Raw genomic sequence first — 14005 nt, forward strand, 5'->3', positions numbered from 1 at the left:
TAAAAATGGCCTCTTCTCTCCCTTTAGTTGGGAAGTTTGTTCTGTCAGCTTTCAGGTTGATTTCTAGGATGTTAAGGATGATTTGATAGTTATCTAGTTGTGTTCATGGAACGAGGCAAGCCTAGTGTCCACTTTGCTGCATCTCCCCTTCTCCTAAATCAGTATTTGTGTCTTTCCTGATTATGCTAAATGTTGTTACTTTGGAGGTATTTTGTTTTAAATGTCCTTTAAGCACAAAAAAATAGGAAGCGCCTGGGTGGCTTAGTCTGTTAAGTGTCTGGCTTCAGCTCAGGTCATGATCTCATGGTTTGTGAGTTCGAGCCCCACCCCCATACATCTCTGGGGTTTTTTGTTTTTGTTTTTAATTTTTTTAACGTTTATTTATTTTTGAGAGAGACAGAGAATGAGTTGGGGAGGGGCAGAGAGACACACACACACAGAATCTGAAGCAGGTTTCAGGCTCTGAGCTGTCAGCACATAGCCCGACGCAGGGCTCAAACCCATGAGCCATGAGATCACGATCTGAGCCAAAGTTGGCTGCCTAACCAACTGAGGCACCCAGGTGCCCCAAGCCCCCCATACATCTCTGTGATGACAGCTGGGAGCCTGGAGCCTGTTTTGGATTCTCTGTCTCCATGACATTGCAAACTGCAGGATTTCATTTTTTGATGATGAGAATATATGAATATTCTATATTCATATATATACACACACACACACATTATTTATATTTACACACACATTATATACACATGTACCACATCTGCTTTATCCATTCATCAGTCTATGGACACTTGGGCCATCTCTATAGTTTGGCTAGTGTTGATAATGCTGCTACATACATTGGTGTGCATGTATCCCTTCAAGTCTGTATTTTTGTATCATTTGGGTAAATACTAATAGTGCAATTGCTGGATCATTGGGTAGTTCTGTTTTTAGTTTTTTGAGGAACCTCCATACTGTTCTCCAAAGTCGCTGCACCAGTTTGCATTCCCACCAACAATACAAAAGTGTTTCCTTTTGTCTGCATCCTCGCCAACATCTGTTGTTTCTTGTGTTGTTAATTTTAGCCATTCTGACAGGTGTGAGGTTTTGCTTTGTTATTTCCCTGATAATGAATGATGGCATTTTTTTTTCACGTGTCTGTTTACCATTTGGATGTCTTCTTTGGAAAAGTGTCTATTCATGTCTTTTGCCCATTTCTTAATGAGGTTGTTTGGTTTTGGGGTGTTGAGTTTGATAAGTTCTTTATAGAACTTTATAGAACTAACCCTTTATCAAATGTCATTTCAAACATCTTCTCACATTCGGAAGTCTGCTTTTTTTATTTTTTAAATGTTTTTTATTTATTTTTGAGAGAGAGGCAGAGATAGAGCAAAAGCAGGGAAGGGGCACAGAGAGAGAAAACGGGGCTTGAACTCATGAATCATGAGATCATGACTTGAGCTGAAGTTGGAGGCTTAACCAACTGAGCCACCCAGGTGCCCCTGAAGACTGCTTTTTAGTTTATTGACTATTTACTTCAATGTGCAGAAGGTCCCAATAGTTTATTTTTGCTTTTGTTTCCCTTGCCTCAGGAAACATGTCTAGAAAGAAGTTGCTGTGGTTGATGTCAAAGAGGTTACTGCCTGTATTCTCCTCTAGGATTTTGATGGTTTTCTGTCTCACATTTAGTTCTTTAATCCATTTCAAATTTATTTTTGTAAATGGTGTAAGAAAGTGGTCCAGTTTCATTCTTCTGCATGTCACTATACAGTTTCCTAACACCATTTGCTGAAGACATTGTCTTTTTTTTCCATTGGATATTCTTTCCTGCTTTATCAAAGATGGGTTGGCCATATAGTTGTGGGTCCATTTCTGAGTTTTCTATTCTGTTCCATTGATCAATGGGTCTGTTTTTGTGCCAGTACCATACTATCTTGATGACTACAGCTTTGTAATATAACTGGAAATACGGAATCATGACACCTCCAGTTTTGTTTTTCTTTTTCATGATTGCTTTGTATATTCAGGGTCTTTGGTTCCACACAAATTTTAGGATTTTTTGATCTAGCTCTGTGAATAATGCTCGTGGTATTTGATATGGATTGCATTAAATGTGTAGATTGCTTTGGGTAATATAGACATTTTGACAAAGTTTTTTCTTCTACTCTATGAGAATGGAATGTTTTTCCATTTCTTTGTGTCCTCTTCATTATCTTTCATAAGTCTTCTATAGTTTTCAGAGTACAAATCTTTTACCTCTTTAGTTAGGTTTATTTTTAAGCATCTTATTGTTTTTAGTACAATTGTAAATGGGATTGATTCTTTAATTTCTTTTTCTATTGTTTCATTATTGGTTTACAGAAATACAACACATTTCTGCACATTGGTTTTATATCCTATGATTTTGCTGAATTCCTATATCAGTTCTAGCAGTTTTCTGGTAGTCTTTTGGTTTTTTACATAAAGTATCATGTCATCTGCAAATAGTGAAAAGTTGAATTCTTCCTTGCCAATTTCTATGCTTATTTCTTTTTGTTGTCTGATTACTGAGGCTAAGACTTCCAGTACTATGTTAAATGGTAATGGTGAGAGTGAACATCCTTGTATTGTTCCTGACTGTAGGGGAAAGGCTCTCAGCTTTTCCCCATGAGGATGATATTAGCTGTCAGTCTTTCATTATGTCCTTTATGATGTTGAGATATGTTCTATCTATCCCTACTTTGTTGAGGATTTTTAACAAGAATGATGCTGTATTTTGTCAAATGTTATTTCTACATCTATTGACAAGATCATATGGTTCTTATCTTTTATTAATGTGATGTATCATGTTGACTGAGTTGTGAATACTAAACCACCCCTGCAGCCCAAGAATAAATCCCATAATGCTTTTGTTTACTGTTGAATGATTTCCTATTATCTTTTTGAGAATTTCTGCATACAGATTCATCAGGGATGTTGGCCTCTAGTTCTATTTTCAGTTGGGTCTTTAGTTTAAATCAATTTACTCTTCAACTAGCTCCAGTCTGGACTTTATCCCAACTATGGCATTTTTAATTTTTTTTTCAAATTTTTTCAAACTCTAGTTGGTTAACATATAGTGTAATATTGGCTTCATAAAACTGTGCCATTTTGATTTAGAAGTCAGATGGCTTCATCTTTTCGAAATTCATCATTCAACTCCACTCCACCCACCTCCATGAGAATTTCTACCCTTCCCCTTCTACCAGGGTCAAAAATTGGTACAAAGTACCTCTACTATCTTTCTGCCCAGCCCATGCTGCTAACCCTCAGTCCATGACAGAGGTTGGCTGTGGCCTGAAGAGATTCAAGACAGTGAGAGAGGCAAGGGGAAGACACTAAGCTTTGCCCAACTCTCATTCCATGGTACAGAAATCACAATAGGAGGAAACCTTTTGGTGTAAAAGCTGATGAATACCAAAACAAATTCACATTTAAATATAATTTTCCATGAGAAATAAAACCTTGTCACCATCTTGCAAAAGCACCACTCAGGATTTATCAAGAGTGATAACATTTCTGTTTAAGATGATTTCTGATTAGAGATGCCTGGATGGCTCAGTTGGTTGGGCATTGGACTTCAATTCAGTAGTTCATGAGTTTGAACCCCACTTTGAGCTCTCTTCTGTCAGTGCAGAGCCTGCTTGGGATCCTCTGTCTCTCTGTCCCTCTGTCTGTCTCTCTCTCTCTCTGTGTGTCTCTGCCCCTCCCCTGCTTGTGCTTTCTCTCTTTCAAAAATAAGTAAACATTTTAAAAAATAATAATAAAAAAAGAGGGACACCTGGGTGGCCCAGTCAGTTAAGCATCCAACTTCAGCTCAGGTCATATTCTCATGGTTCAAGCCCCGCATTGGGCTTTGTGCTGACAGCTCAGAGCCTGGAGCCTGCTTCAGATTCTGTGTCTCACTCTCTCTCTGCCCCTCCCCCACTTTCACTCTGTCTGTCTCTCTCTCAAAAATAAACATTAAAAAAGAAATTTAAATAAATAAAATAAAATTAAAAAAAATAAAGATGCTTTCTGATTAACTAGGGTGTTATCTCAAATTCAACACTGGGTGAATAAAAGGAAATGAGTAACATATGAACATAAGCCAGCTTATTTGACTGTCGCTCAAGTAAAAAAAATCTTGATTTTCCAGTGCAAGCTAAGCCTGAAACTATGCTCCATGTATTATTGGCTGTTCTGAATTCACAGTCTTCTGTAAGCACCCTGGAAATAGACTCCAGGCACACTTAGAGGTCTTGTGGCACATACCCATTTCCATGTTATGTCTTCCTCTGTCTCATATTCCTAGCCTTAGAAACACCACCAAGAACTATAAAAGATAGGTTTGAAGATGTAAGTAATGTCTATAAGTTTGATATGAAGTTCATATCTGGAAGAGGGGAGGAGCTTGGGAAGATGGCCAAGACCCTGAGTTCACCCCACCCCAGGTTTTCAACCAGATATCATCCACATCCAAGTCAATAACTGAGAGAGTGATCTGAAGACTGGAGGAACAAACTCCACAACTCAATATAGAGAGGAAGCTGCACGTGAGAGCTTTAGGAAGGTCTGAAAGGTGGAGGAAGGCTGTCCACAGGAGGGAGAGAGCTCCGCCCATGGAGAGGGTAGAAAAATGGTTCCTCACACCAGGGAGCTCACCCAGGGAAGAGTAATCCCCATAATGTTTGGTTTTGAAAACCAGATAGGCTGAAATCCATGACTTTGTATAACCAGTGGGACTTGGAGTTTGGAGCATCAGAGGTCAGCACTCAGCACTGGGTGAGCTAGGAGGGCAAGTGATACCTGGGTCACTTCCCTTAAAGAGACAGCAGCTTGCACAGAGAGGCAACATAAAAACAGCAGTTTACATGACACCAGGCACAAATGGGAGACAAATCTGTTCATCTGATTTTGGAGAATGTTGAAGAACTTCACTGAAAATGATGGAGCAGAAAAGAACCATTTTTCTCCTCTGCCCCCAGCATAAATACACAGCTACCAGCAGGAAGCAGAAATGCACATAAAGCTGTTGCCTGGCCTGTTGGCAGTGCACCATGCCCACAAGTTAAGGACTAGCCCACTCCAAGATTGTTGGCCTCAGCCCTGGGTTCAGGCCAAATTTTGTTAAAGCTGCATGTGCACCCTGAATAGCCACCCTGTGCACACCTTGTGCACACCCCACCCTCACACACCATCCCCAGCCACCAGGTGCCCAACTGCCACTGCACACTGTGCCCAGTCACTGTACCTCACCCAACTGCATGCCCCCAGCCACCATCATACTTCAGCCCTAGTCCTATCCAGCCATCTTCATGCACCTCACCTATTTGTGTCCAGCCTTGTGCCCCCAGCAGCCCTAGCACACAACACCCAGCCACCACAGCACTTCAGGGTATCTGGCATAGGACTAGTGACCCAGAACAAATTTTGATACCTAGGAATAAGCCTAACCAAAAAGGTAAAAGACCTGTATTCTGAAAACTATAAAGCACTGATGAAAGAAATGGAAGATGACACAAGGAAATGGAAAGACATTCAGTTCTCATGGATTGGAAGAACAAATATTGTTAAAATGTCTATACTACCCAAAGCCATCTACACATTTAAGGCAATCCCTATCAAAATACCAACAGCATTTTTTGCAATCCTAAAATTGGTATGGAATCACAGAAGACTTCAAATAGGTAAAGCAGTCTTGAAAGGAAAAGTAAAATTGGAGGTATCATGATTCCAGGCTTCAAGTTATGTTATAAAGATGTAGTAATGAAAACAGTATGGTACTGTCACAAAATAGGTTTTTAGATCAAGGGAACAGAATAGAAAACCCAGAAATGAACCCACAATTTTATGGTCAGTTAATCTTCAACAAAGCAGGAAAGAATATCCAATGGAAAAAAAAAAAAACGTTTTCAACAAATAGTTTTGGGAAAACTGGACAGCAACATGTAAAAGAATGAAAGTGGACCACTTTCTTACACCATACCCAAAAATAAATTTAAAATAGATTAAATACCTAAATGTGAGACAGGAAACCATCAAAATCCTAGAGGAGAACACAGGCAGTAACCTCTTTGATATCGGTGACAGCAACTTCTTTCTAGATATGTCTCCTGAGTCAAGGGAAACAAAAGAAAAAACAAACTATTGGGACTTCACCAAAATACAAAACTTCTGCACAGCAAAGGAAACAATCAGCAAAACTAAAAGACAATCTACAGAATGGGAGATCATATTTCAAATGACATATCTTATAAAGGGTTAGTATCCAAAATACATTTAAAAACTAACACAACCCAACACCCCAAAACCAAATAATCCAATTAAAAACTGGGCAGAAAAATATACGTTTCTCCAAAGAGGACATCCAAATGGCCAACAGACATCTGAGAAGATGCTCAACATCACTCATCATCAGGGAAATGCAAACTAAAACTACGATGAGATATCATCTCACACCTGTCAAAATGGCTAAAGGCAACAACACAAGAAACAACAGATGTTGGTGAGGATGTGGAGAAAGGAGAACCCTCCTCCACTGTTGGTGGGAATGCAAACTGGTGCAGCTACTCTGGAAAAACATTAAAGAGTTTCCTCAAAAAGTTAAAAATAGAACTACCTTATGATCCAACAATTACATGACTAGGTATTTAACCAACGAATACAAGAACGTTCTACCCCTATTTTATAACAGCATTATTTACAATAGCCAAGATACAGAAGCAACATGTGTCCATCAATTGAGTAATGCATAAAGAAGATACAGTAGAAAATTATTCATCCATAAAAACAAATGAAATCTTGGGGTGCCTGGGTGGCTCAGTCGGTTGAGCGGCTGACTTCAGCTCAGGTCATGATCTTGCGGTCCGTGAGTTCGAGCCCCGCGTCGGGCTCTGTGCTGACAGCTCAGAGCCTGGAGCCTGTTTCGGATTCTGTGTCTCCCTCTCTCTGACCCTCCCCCGTTCATGCTCTGTCTCTCTCTGTCTCAAAAATAAATAAACATTAAAAAAAATTTAAAAACGAATGAAATCTTTACATTTGCAATAACATGGATAGAGCTAGAGAGCACAATGGTATGTGAAATAATTGGAGAAGACATACCGTATGTTTCACTCATATGTGGAATTTAAGAAACAAAACAAATGAGAAAAGGGGGAAAATGAGAGAAAGAGAGAGAGAGAAAGAGAACTCAAAAAAAAAAGACTCTTAATGAGAACTGGCGGTTACCAGAGGAGAGGTGGGGCGGACAGGTTAAATAAGTGGTGGGTATTATGAAGTGCACTTGTCATGATGAATACAGAATGATGTATGGAAATGTTGAAGCACTATATTGTATGTCTGAAACTAATATGACATTATGTCAACCAAGTAGATTTAAAATAAAAACTTAAAAATATATTTTAAGTTCATATCCACAATATTTTCTTTTCTCAAATGTAGGATTATTCAGATTATAATCATTCTTCAGGTCTTTCAATTTAAAACAACTGCGGAGAATGAGTGATTCTACCAAAATTTTATCTTGTTATTTTGTTATTTTCTTTCTCTAGTGGAAATATAAGGAAGGCAAAGGTAGTAGAAAAGTTTTTGCTAGGTCCCACCTAACTCTTTCCATGTTTCTTCCCATTAAAGAATTTATCACATCCTTACCCCACAGCTGAGTCAGTGCTATACGGATACAGGAGATCTCAAGAACAACATTCCTTCAACCATGAGATGTCCTTCTCAGTTTTCACTTCTCAGTACCTTCCTACTGGGTCAGGGTTGAAATATATGACACAGTAAAACTCACAGGAGCAGAAAATTCTATTGGGGCACAGAACTCTAAAGAGGTTTCCTAGAGCTGTCTTTGAGTTCAGGACAGAGATAGGAATCTGAGAGTCATCTTAGTGGACCTCATGGAGAGGTTGGGCATATGTCAGACCCCTTCTTTTGCTGTCAGAAATTCTGCTCTGCATACCTTCCTCTTCTCTTCTTTCTCCTGCCCACTGTTTAGTGCTATCTTCTAAGTCAACTGTGAAGCCATCCATGGGTGCACCTCCAGCTCCCATCCAACTTTCACTTTATCTTTTTCCCAAAGCTCAAACATTCTGTGTGGAGCAGAGCAGCCAAGTGGCTTTAGCTGAGGAGCATGTGTCCCTTCCACACCTATCCCCACAAGATCGCTCTCCTCATTGACACCACCTGTCTGGACCTATGGGCATTTGTGTTTGCAACCCCTGCATTAAACTTGTCTTAGGGGTCTTCAGGAAAGACAAGCAACAAAGCCTCTCAGTGCCCACATTGTATTTTGACTGCATGTACATGAACATATTTAGCAAATTTGACTTTAACTTACTAGCATTCCTTCATCTCCATGTGCCATAGGTTAGGTTTCCTGGAATCAGACGGAAACAGGTTTTGCATGCAGGTTTATTGGAGAGTGCTTTGAGGATTGAACTATATAGTCGGGGAAAGGAGTTAAGGAAGCCAAATTGGATACAGGGAGAAGTAGCCTGTGTTGCTTCAGATCTTACAGGGAGCTCTGGAAAAGGGATGGCCCTTCAGAGTCAAACTAAGGCAAGAGGGACCAAACGTTTATATCCTACATTGGCCAGTCATGGGATTCAGGCAGACTTCCAAAGAGAAGCACATTGAGCAAGGTGTTTTCTTCAGCTGTTGGTAATTCCTGGCAAGGAAAATAGCTGAAACCTGTTACTTGCTGACACTGAGATATATGCTTTGTGTCTTCTATTCTTTGTAACCACATCGACCCAGCCCTCCTTCCACACTATCCACACTCAACATGGACATGATGAACTGAATTGATGTATTAATCTGATTAACTCTGGTAAAAGAATGACTTTTATTTTCAGTATGGCACATTTGTTTCTCTTCCAATAAAACTACAGAGGCTAATCCAAGTTCCCAGGCCCCAGAACCCCCATCTGCAGGTGCTAATGTCAACCTAGGCCTGACCCCCACCACAGGGACACCTCCCAAGGAGTTTTCTGAGAGCCTCAGCCACTTCCTTGTTCCTCAGGCTGTATATGAGTGGATTGAGCATAGGGGTGATCATGGTGTAGAAGGCCGAGACCACCTTGTCCTGCTTGGAGGAGTGGTAGGCCTGGGGTCGCATGTAGGTGATCATAGCAGCCCCATAGAAGAGGGAGACCACTGCCATGTGAGAGGAGCAGGTGGCAAAGGCCTTCTGCCGACCTTCAGCAGAACGCATATGGAGCACAGCCGCCAGGATCTGCAGGTAGGAAGCAGAGATGACAGAGAAGGGCAGGAGCAGCATTAGGATGCAACAGACATAGATCATGGTCTCATAGAGGGAGGTGTCAGCACAGGCCAGCTTCAGTATGGCAGGGACCTCACAGAAGAAGTGATCAACCTCCTGGGAGCCACAGTAGGGGAAGTGCAGGGTGAAGATGGCCTGGATAAGTCCATCCACCAGGCCAAAGAGCCAGGACACTGTCACCATGAGCCAGCAGACACGGCGGCTCATGACCACTGAGTACCTCAGTGGGTTGCTGATGGCTACATAGCGGTCATAGGCCATGAAGGCCAGCAGAAAGCACTCATCCCCCAAGAGAGTGAGGAAGAAGAGGATCTGAAGCCCACAGCCTGTGAAGGAGATGGCGCCATGGCCCAGGAGGAAGTCAGTGGCCATCCGTGGCACAATGGTAGAGATGAGCATGAGATCCATGAGTGACAGCCAGCTGAGGAAGAAGTACATGGGGTTGTGCAGGCGAGAATCGACATTGATGAGGAGGATCATGAGCCCATTTCCAGAGAGGGCCACCAGGAACATGACCATGATGATGGAAAAGAGGAAGAAGTGCAGTGGTGACTGGGTGAAAAGGCCCAGGAGGATGAAGTGGGAGATGAGAGTCTGGTTTCCCACCCAGGCCATTGTTCCTGCAGAGGGACGTGCCAAAGTCTTGAGATCTGGAAGCAGGAGGTGTATGTTTAGTGCTACAATATTGAGACATCAAAACTTTGCCCAATGTGCTGTCCTCTTTAAATGTTACTGAGTTTAGAATAAACTCTTTAAATTTCTGTTTAAAAAGAAAAAGAATCTCTAACAAAGATACAGGATTTCACTGTGGAAAATAGTATGGAGTTTTGTCAATAGTTAAAAACAGAACTACCATATGATCCAGTAATCACATTATTGTGTATTTACCCAAAAATTACATGCACACGTATGTTTTTAGTATCATTATTTACAATAACTAAATTATGGAAGCAGCCCAAGTATTCATTGATTGATAAATAAAGAAGTGATATATACGAAGTGGTTTATATATAAATATTATTCAACCATAAAAAAGAATGAAATCTTGCCCTTTGCAATAACATTGATGGAGCTAGAGAGTATTATGCTAAGTGAAATAAGTCAGAGAAAGACAAAAACCATTTGATTTCACTCATGTGGAAATTCAGAAACAAAACAAATGAACAAAGGAAAAAAAGAGAGACAAATTAAGAAACAGATTCTTGGAGGTTCCGGAAGATGGCGGCGTAGGAGGACGCGGGGCTCACAGCGCGTCCTGCCGATCACTTAGATTCCACCTACACCTGCCTAAAGAACCCAGAAAACCGCCAGAGGATTAGCAGAAGGGAGTCTCCGGAGTCAAGCGCAGACCAGAGGCCCACGGAAGAGGGTAGGAAGGGCGGCGAGGCGGTGCGCGCTCCACGGACTGGCGGGAGGGAGCCGGGGCGGAGGGGCGGCTCGCCGGCCAAGCAGAGCCCCCAAGTCTGGCTGGCAAAAGCGGAGGGGCCGGACAGACTGTGTTCCGACAGCAAGCGCGACTTAGCGTCTGGGAGGTCATAAGTTAACAGCTCTGCGCGGAAAGCGGGAAGGCTGGAGGACAAAGGGAGGGAGAGCTGCTGAGCCCCCGGACGGCAGAGCTCAGCTTGGCGGGGAACAAAGGCGCCAGCGCCATCTCCCCCGCCCATCCCCCAGCCAAAATCCCAAAGGGAACCAGTTCCTGCCAGGGAACTTGCTCGCTCCGCGCAAACACCCAACTCTGTGCTTCTGCGGGGCCAAACCTCCGGCAGCGGATCTGACTCCCTCCCGCTGCCACAGGGCCCCTCCTGAAGTGGATCACCTAAGGAGAAGCGAGCTAAGCCTGCCCCTCCAGCCCCCGTGCACCTTGCCTACCCACCCCAGCTAATACGCCAGATCCCCAGCAACACAAGCCTGGCAGTGTGCAAGTAGCCCAGACGGGACACGCCACCCCACAGTGAATCCCGCCCCTAGGAGAGGGGAAGAGAAGGCACACACCAGTCTGACTGTGGCCCCAGCAGTGGGCTGGGGGCAGACATCGGGTCGGACTGCGGCCCCGCCCACTAATTCCAGTTATACACCACAGCACAGGGGAAGTGCACTGCAGGTCCTCACCACGCCAGGGACTCTCCAAAATGACCAAACGGAAGAATTCCCCTCAGAAGAATCTCCAGGAAATAACAACAGCTAATGAACTGATCAAAAAGGATTTAAATAATATAACAGAAAGTGAATTTAGAATAATAGTCATAAAATTAATCGCTGGGCTTGAAAACAGTATACAGGACAGCAGAGAATCTCTTGCCACAAAGATCGAGGGACTAAGGAACAGTCACGAGGAGTTGAAAAACGCTTTAAACGAATTGCAAAACAAAATGGAATCCACGATGGCTCGGCTTGAAGAGGCAGGGGAGAGAATAGGTGAACTAGAAGATAAAGTTATGGAGAAAGAGGAAGCTGAAAGAAAGAGAGATAAAAAAATCCAGGAGTATGAGGGGAAAATTAGAGAACTAAGTGATACACTAAAAAAAAATAATATACGCATAATTGGTATCCCAGAGGAGGAAGAGAGAGGGAAGGGTGCTGAAGGGGTACTTGAACAAATTATAGCTGAGAACTTCCCTGAACTGGGGAAGGAAAAAGGCATTGAAATCCAAGAGGCACAGAGAACTCCCTTCAGACGTAACTTGAATCGATCTTCTGCACGACATATCATAGTGAAACTGGCAAAATACAAGGATAAAGAGAAAATTCTGAAAGCAGCAAGGGATAAACGTGCCCTCACATATAAAGGGAGACCTATAAGACTCGTGACTGATCTCTCCTTTGAAACTTGGCAGGCCAGAAAGGCTTGGCACGATATCTACAGTGTGCTAAACAGAAAAAATATGCAGCCGAGAATCCTTTATCCAGCAAGTCTGTCATTTAGAATAGAAGGAGAGATAAAGGTCTTCCCAAACAAACAAAAACTGAAGGAATTTGTCACCACGAAACCAGCCCTACAAGAGATCCTAAGGGGGATCCTGTGAGACAAAGTACCAGAGACATCACTACAAGCATAAAACATACAGACATCACAATGACTCTAAACCCATATCTTTCTATAATAACACTGAATGTAAATGGATTAAATGCGCCAACTAAAAGACATAGGGTATCAGAATGGATAAAAAAACAAGACCCATCTATTTGCTGTCTACAAGAGACTCATTTTAGATCTGAGGACACCTTTAGATTGAGAGTGAGGGGATGGAGAACTATTTATCATGCTCCTGGAAGCCAAAAGAAAGCTGGAGTAGCCATACTTATATCAGACAAACTAGACTTTAAATTAAAGGCTGTAACAAGAGATGAAGAAGGGCATTATATAATAATCACAGGGTCTATCCACCAGGAAGAGCTAACTATTATAAATGTCTATGCGCCAAATACCCGAGCCCCCAGATATATAAAACAATTACTCATAAACATAAGCAACCTTATTGATAAGAATGTGGTCATTGCAGGGGACTTTAACACCCCACTTACAGAAATGGATAGATCATCTAGACACACAGTCAATAAAGAAACAAGGGCCCTGAATGATACATTGGATCAGATGGACTTGACAGATATATTTAGAACTCTGCATCCCAAAGCAACAGAATATACTTTCTTCTCGAGTGCACATGGAACATTCTCCAAGATAGATCATATACTGGGTCACAAAACAGCCCTTCATAAGTTTACAAGAATTGAAATTATACCATGCATACTTTCAGACCACAATGCTATGAAGCTTGAAATCAACCACAGGAAAAAGTCTGGAAAACCTCCAAAAGCATGGAGGTTAAAGAACACCCTACTAACGAATGAGTGGGTCAACCAGGCAATTAGAGAAGAAATTAAAACATATATGGAAACAAACGAAAATGAAAATACAACAATCCAAACGCTTTGGGATGCAGCGAAGGCAGTCCTGAGAGGAAAATACATTGCAATCCAGGCCTATCTCAAGAAACAAGAAAAATCCCAAATACAAAATCTAACAGCACACCTAAAGGAAATAGAAGCAGAACAGCAAAGGCAGCCTAAACCCAGCAGAAGAAGAGAAATAATAAAGATCAGAGCAGAAATAAACAATATAGAATCTAAAAAAACTGTAGAGCAGATCAACGAAACCAAGAGTTGGTTTTTTGAAAAAATAAACAAAATTGACAAACCTCTAGCCAGGCTTCTCAAAAAGAAAAGGGAGATGACCCAAATAGATAAAATCATGAATGAAAATGGAATGATTACAACCAATCCCTCAGAGATACAAACAATTATCAGGGAATACTATGAAAAATTATATGCCAACAAATTGGACAACCTGGAAGAAATGGACAAATTTCTAAACACCCACATTCTTCCAAAACTCAATCAGGAGGAAAGAGAAAGCTTGAACAGACCCATAACCAGCGAAGAAATTGAATCGGTTATCAAAAATCTCCCAACAAATAAGAGTCCAGGACCAGATGGCTTCCCAGGGGAGTTCTACCAGACGTTTAAAGCAGAGATAATACCTATCCTTCTCAAGCTATTCCAAGAAATAGAAAGGGAAGGAAAACTTCCAGACTCATTCTATGAAGCCAGTATTACTTTGATTCCTAAACCAGACAGAGACCCAGTAAAAAAAGAGAACTACAGGCCAATATCCCTGATGAATATGGATGCAAAAATTCTTAATAAGATACTAGCAAATCGAATTCAACAGCATATAAA

General features: G+C 41.7%; 1 protein-coding gene across 1 annotated transcript; it reads right to left on the bottom strand.

The window, feature by feature from the left end:
- Positions 1 to 8932: 8932 nt before the first annotated feature.
- On the bottom strand, positions 8933 to 9883 carry LOC102951275 (olfactory receptor 56-like). The gene has a single exon (XM_015537894.1). The coding sequence runs from the start codon at positions 9881 to 9883 to the stop codon at positions 8933 to 8935; it is 951 nt and encodes a 316-aa protein (XP_015393380.1).
- Between the last annotated feature and the right edge of the window lie 4122 nt (positions 9884 to 14005).

The sequence above is a fragment of the Panthera tigris genome, chromosome A1, assembly GCF_018350195.1.
Source record: "Panthera tigris isolate Pti1 chromosome A1, P.tigris_Pti1_mat1.1, whole genome shotgun sequence".
Classification (NCBI taxonomy): Eukaryota; Metazoa; Chordata; class Mammalia; order Carnivora; family Felidae; genus Panthera; species Panthera tigris.

Coding starts and splice junctions, on each gene's coding strand:
- LOC102951275 (XM_015537894.1), bottom strand. CDS start 9,883: ATGGCCTGGGTGGGAAACCAGACTCTCATCTCCCACTTCATCCTCCTG.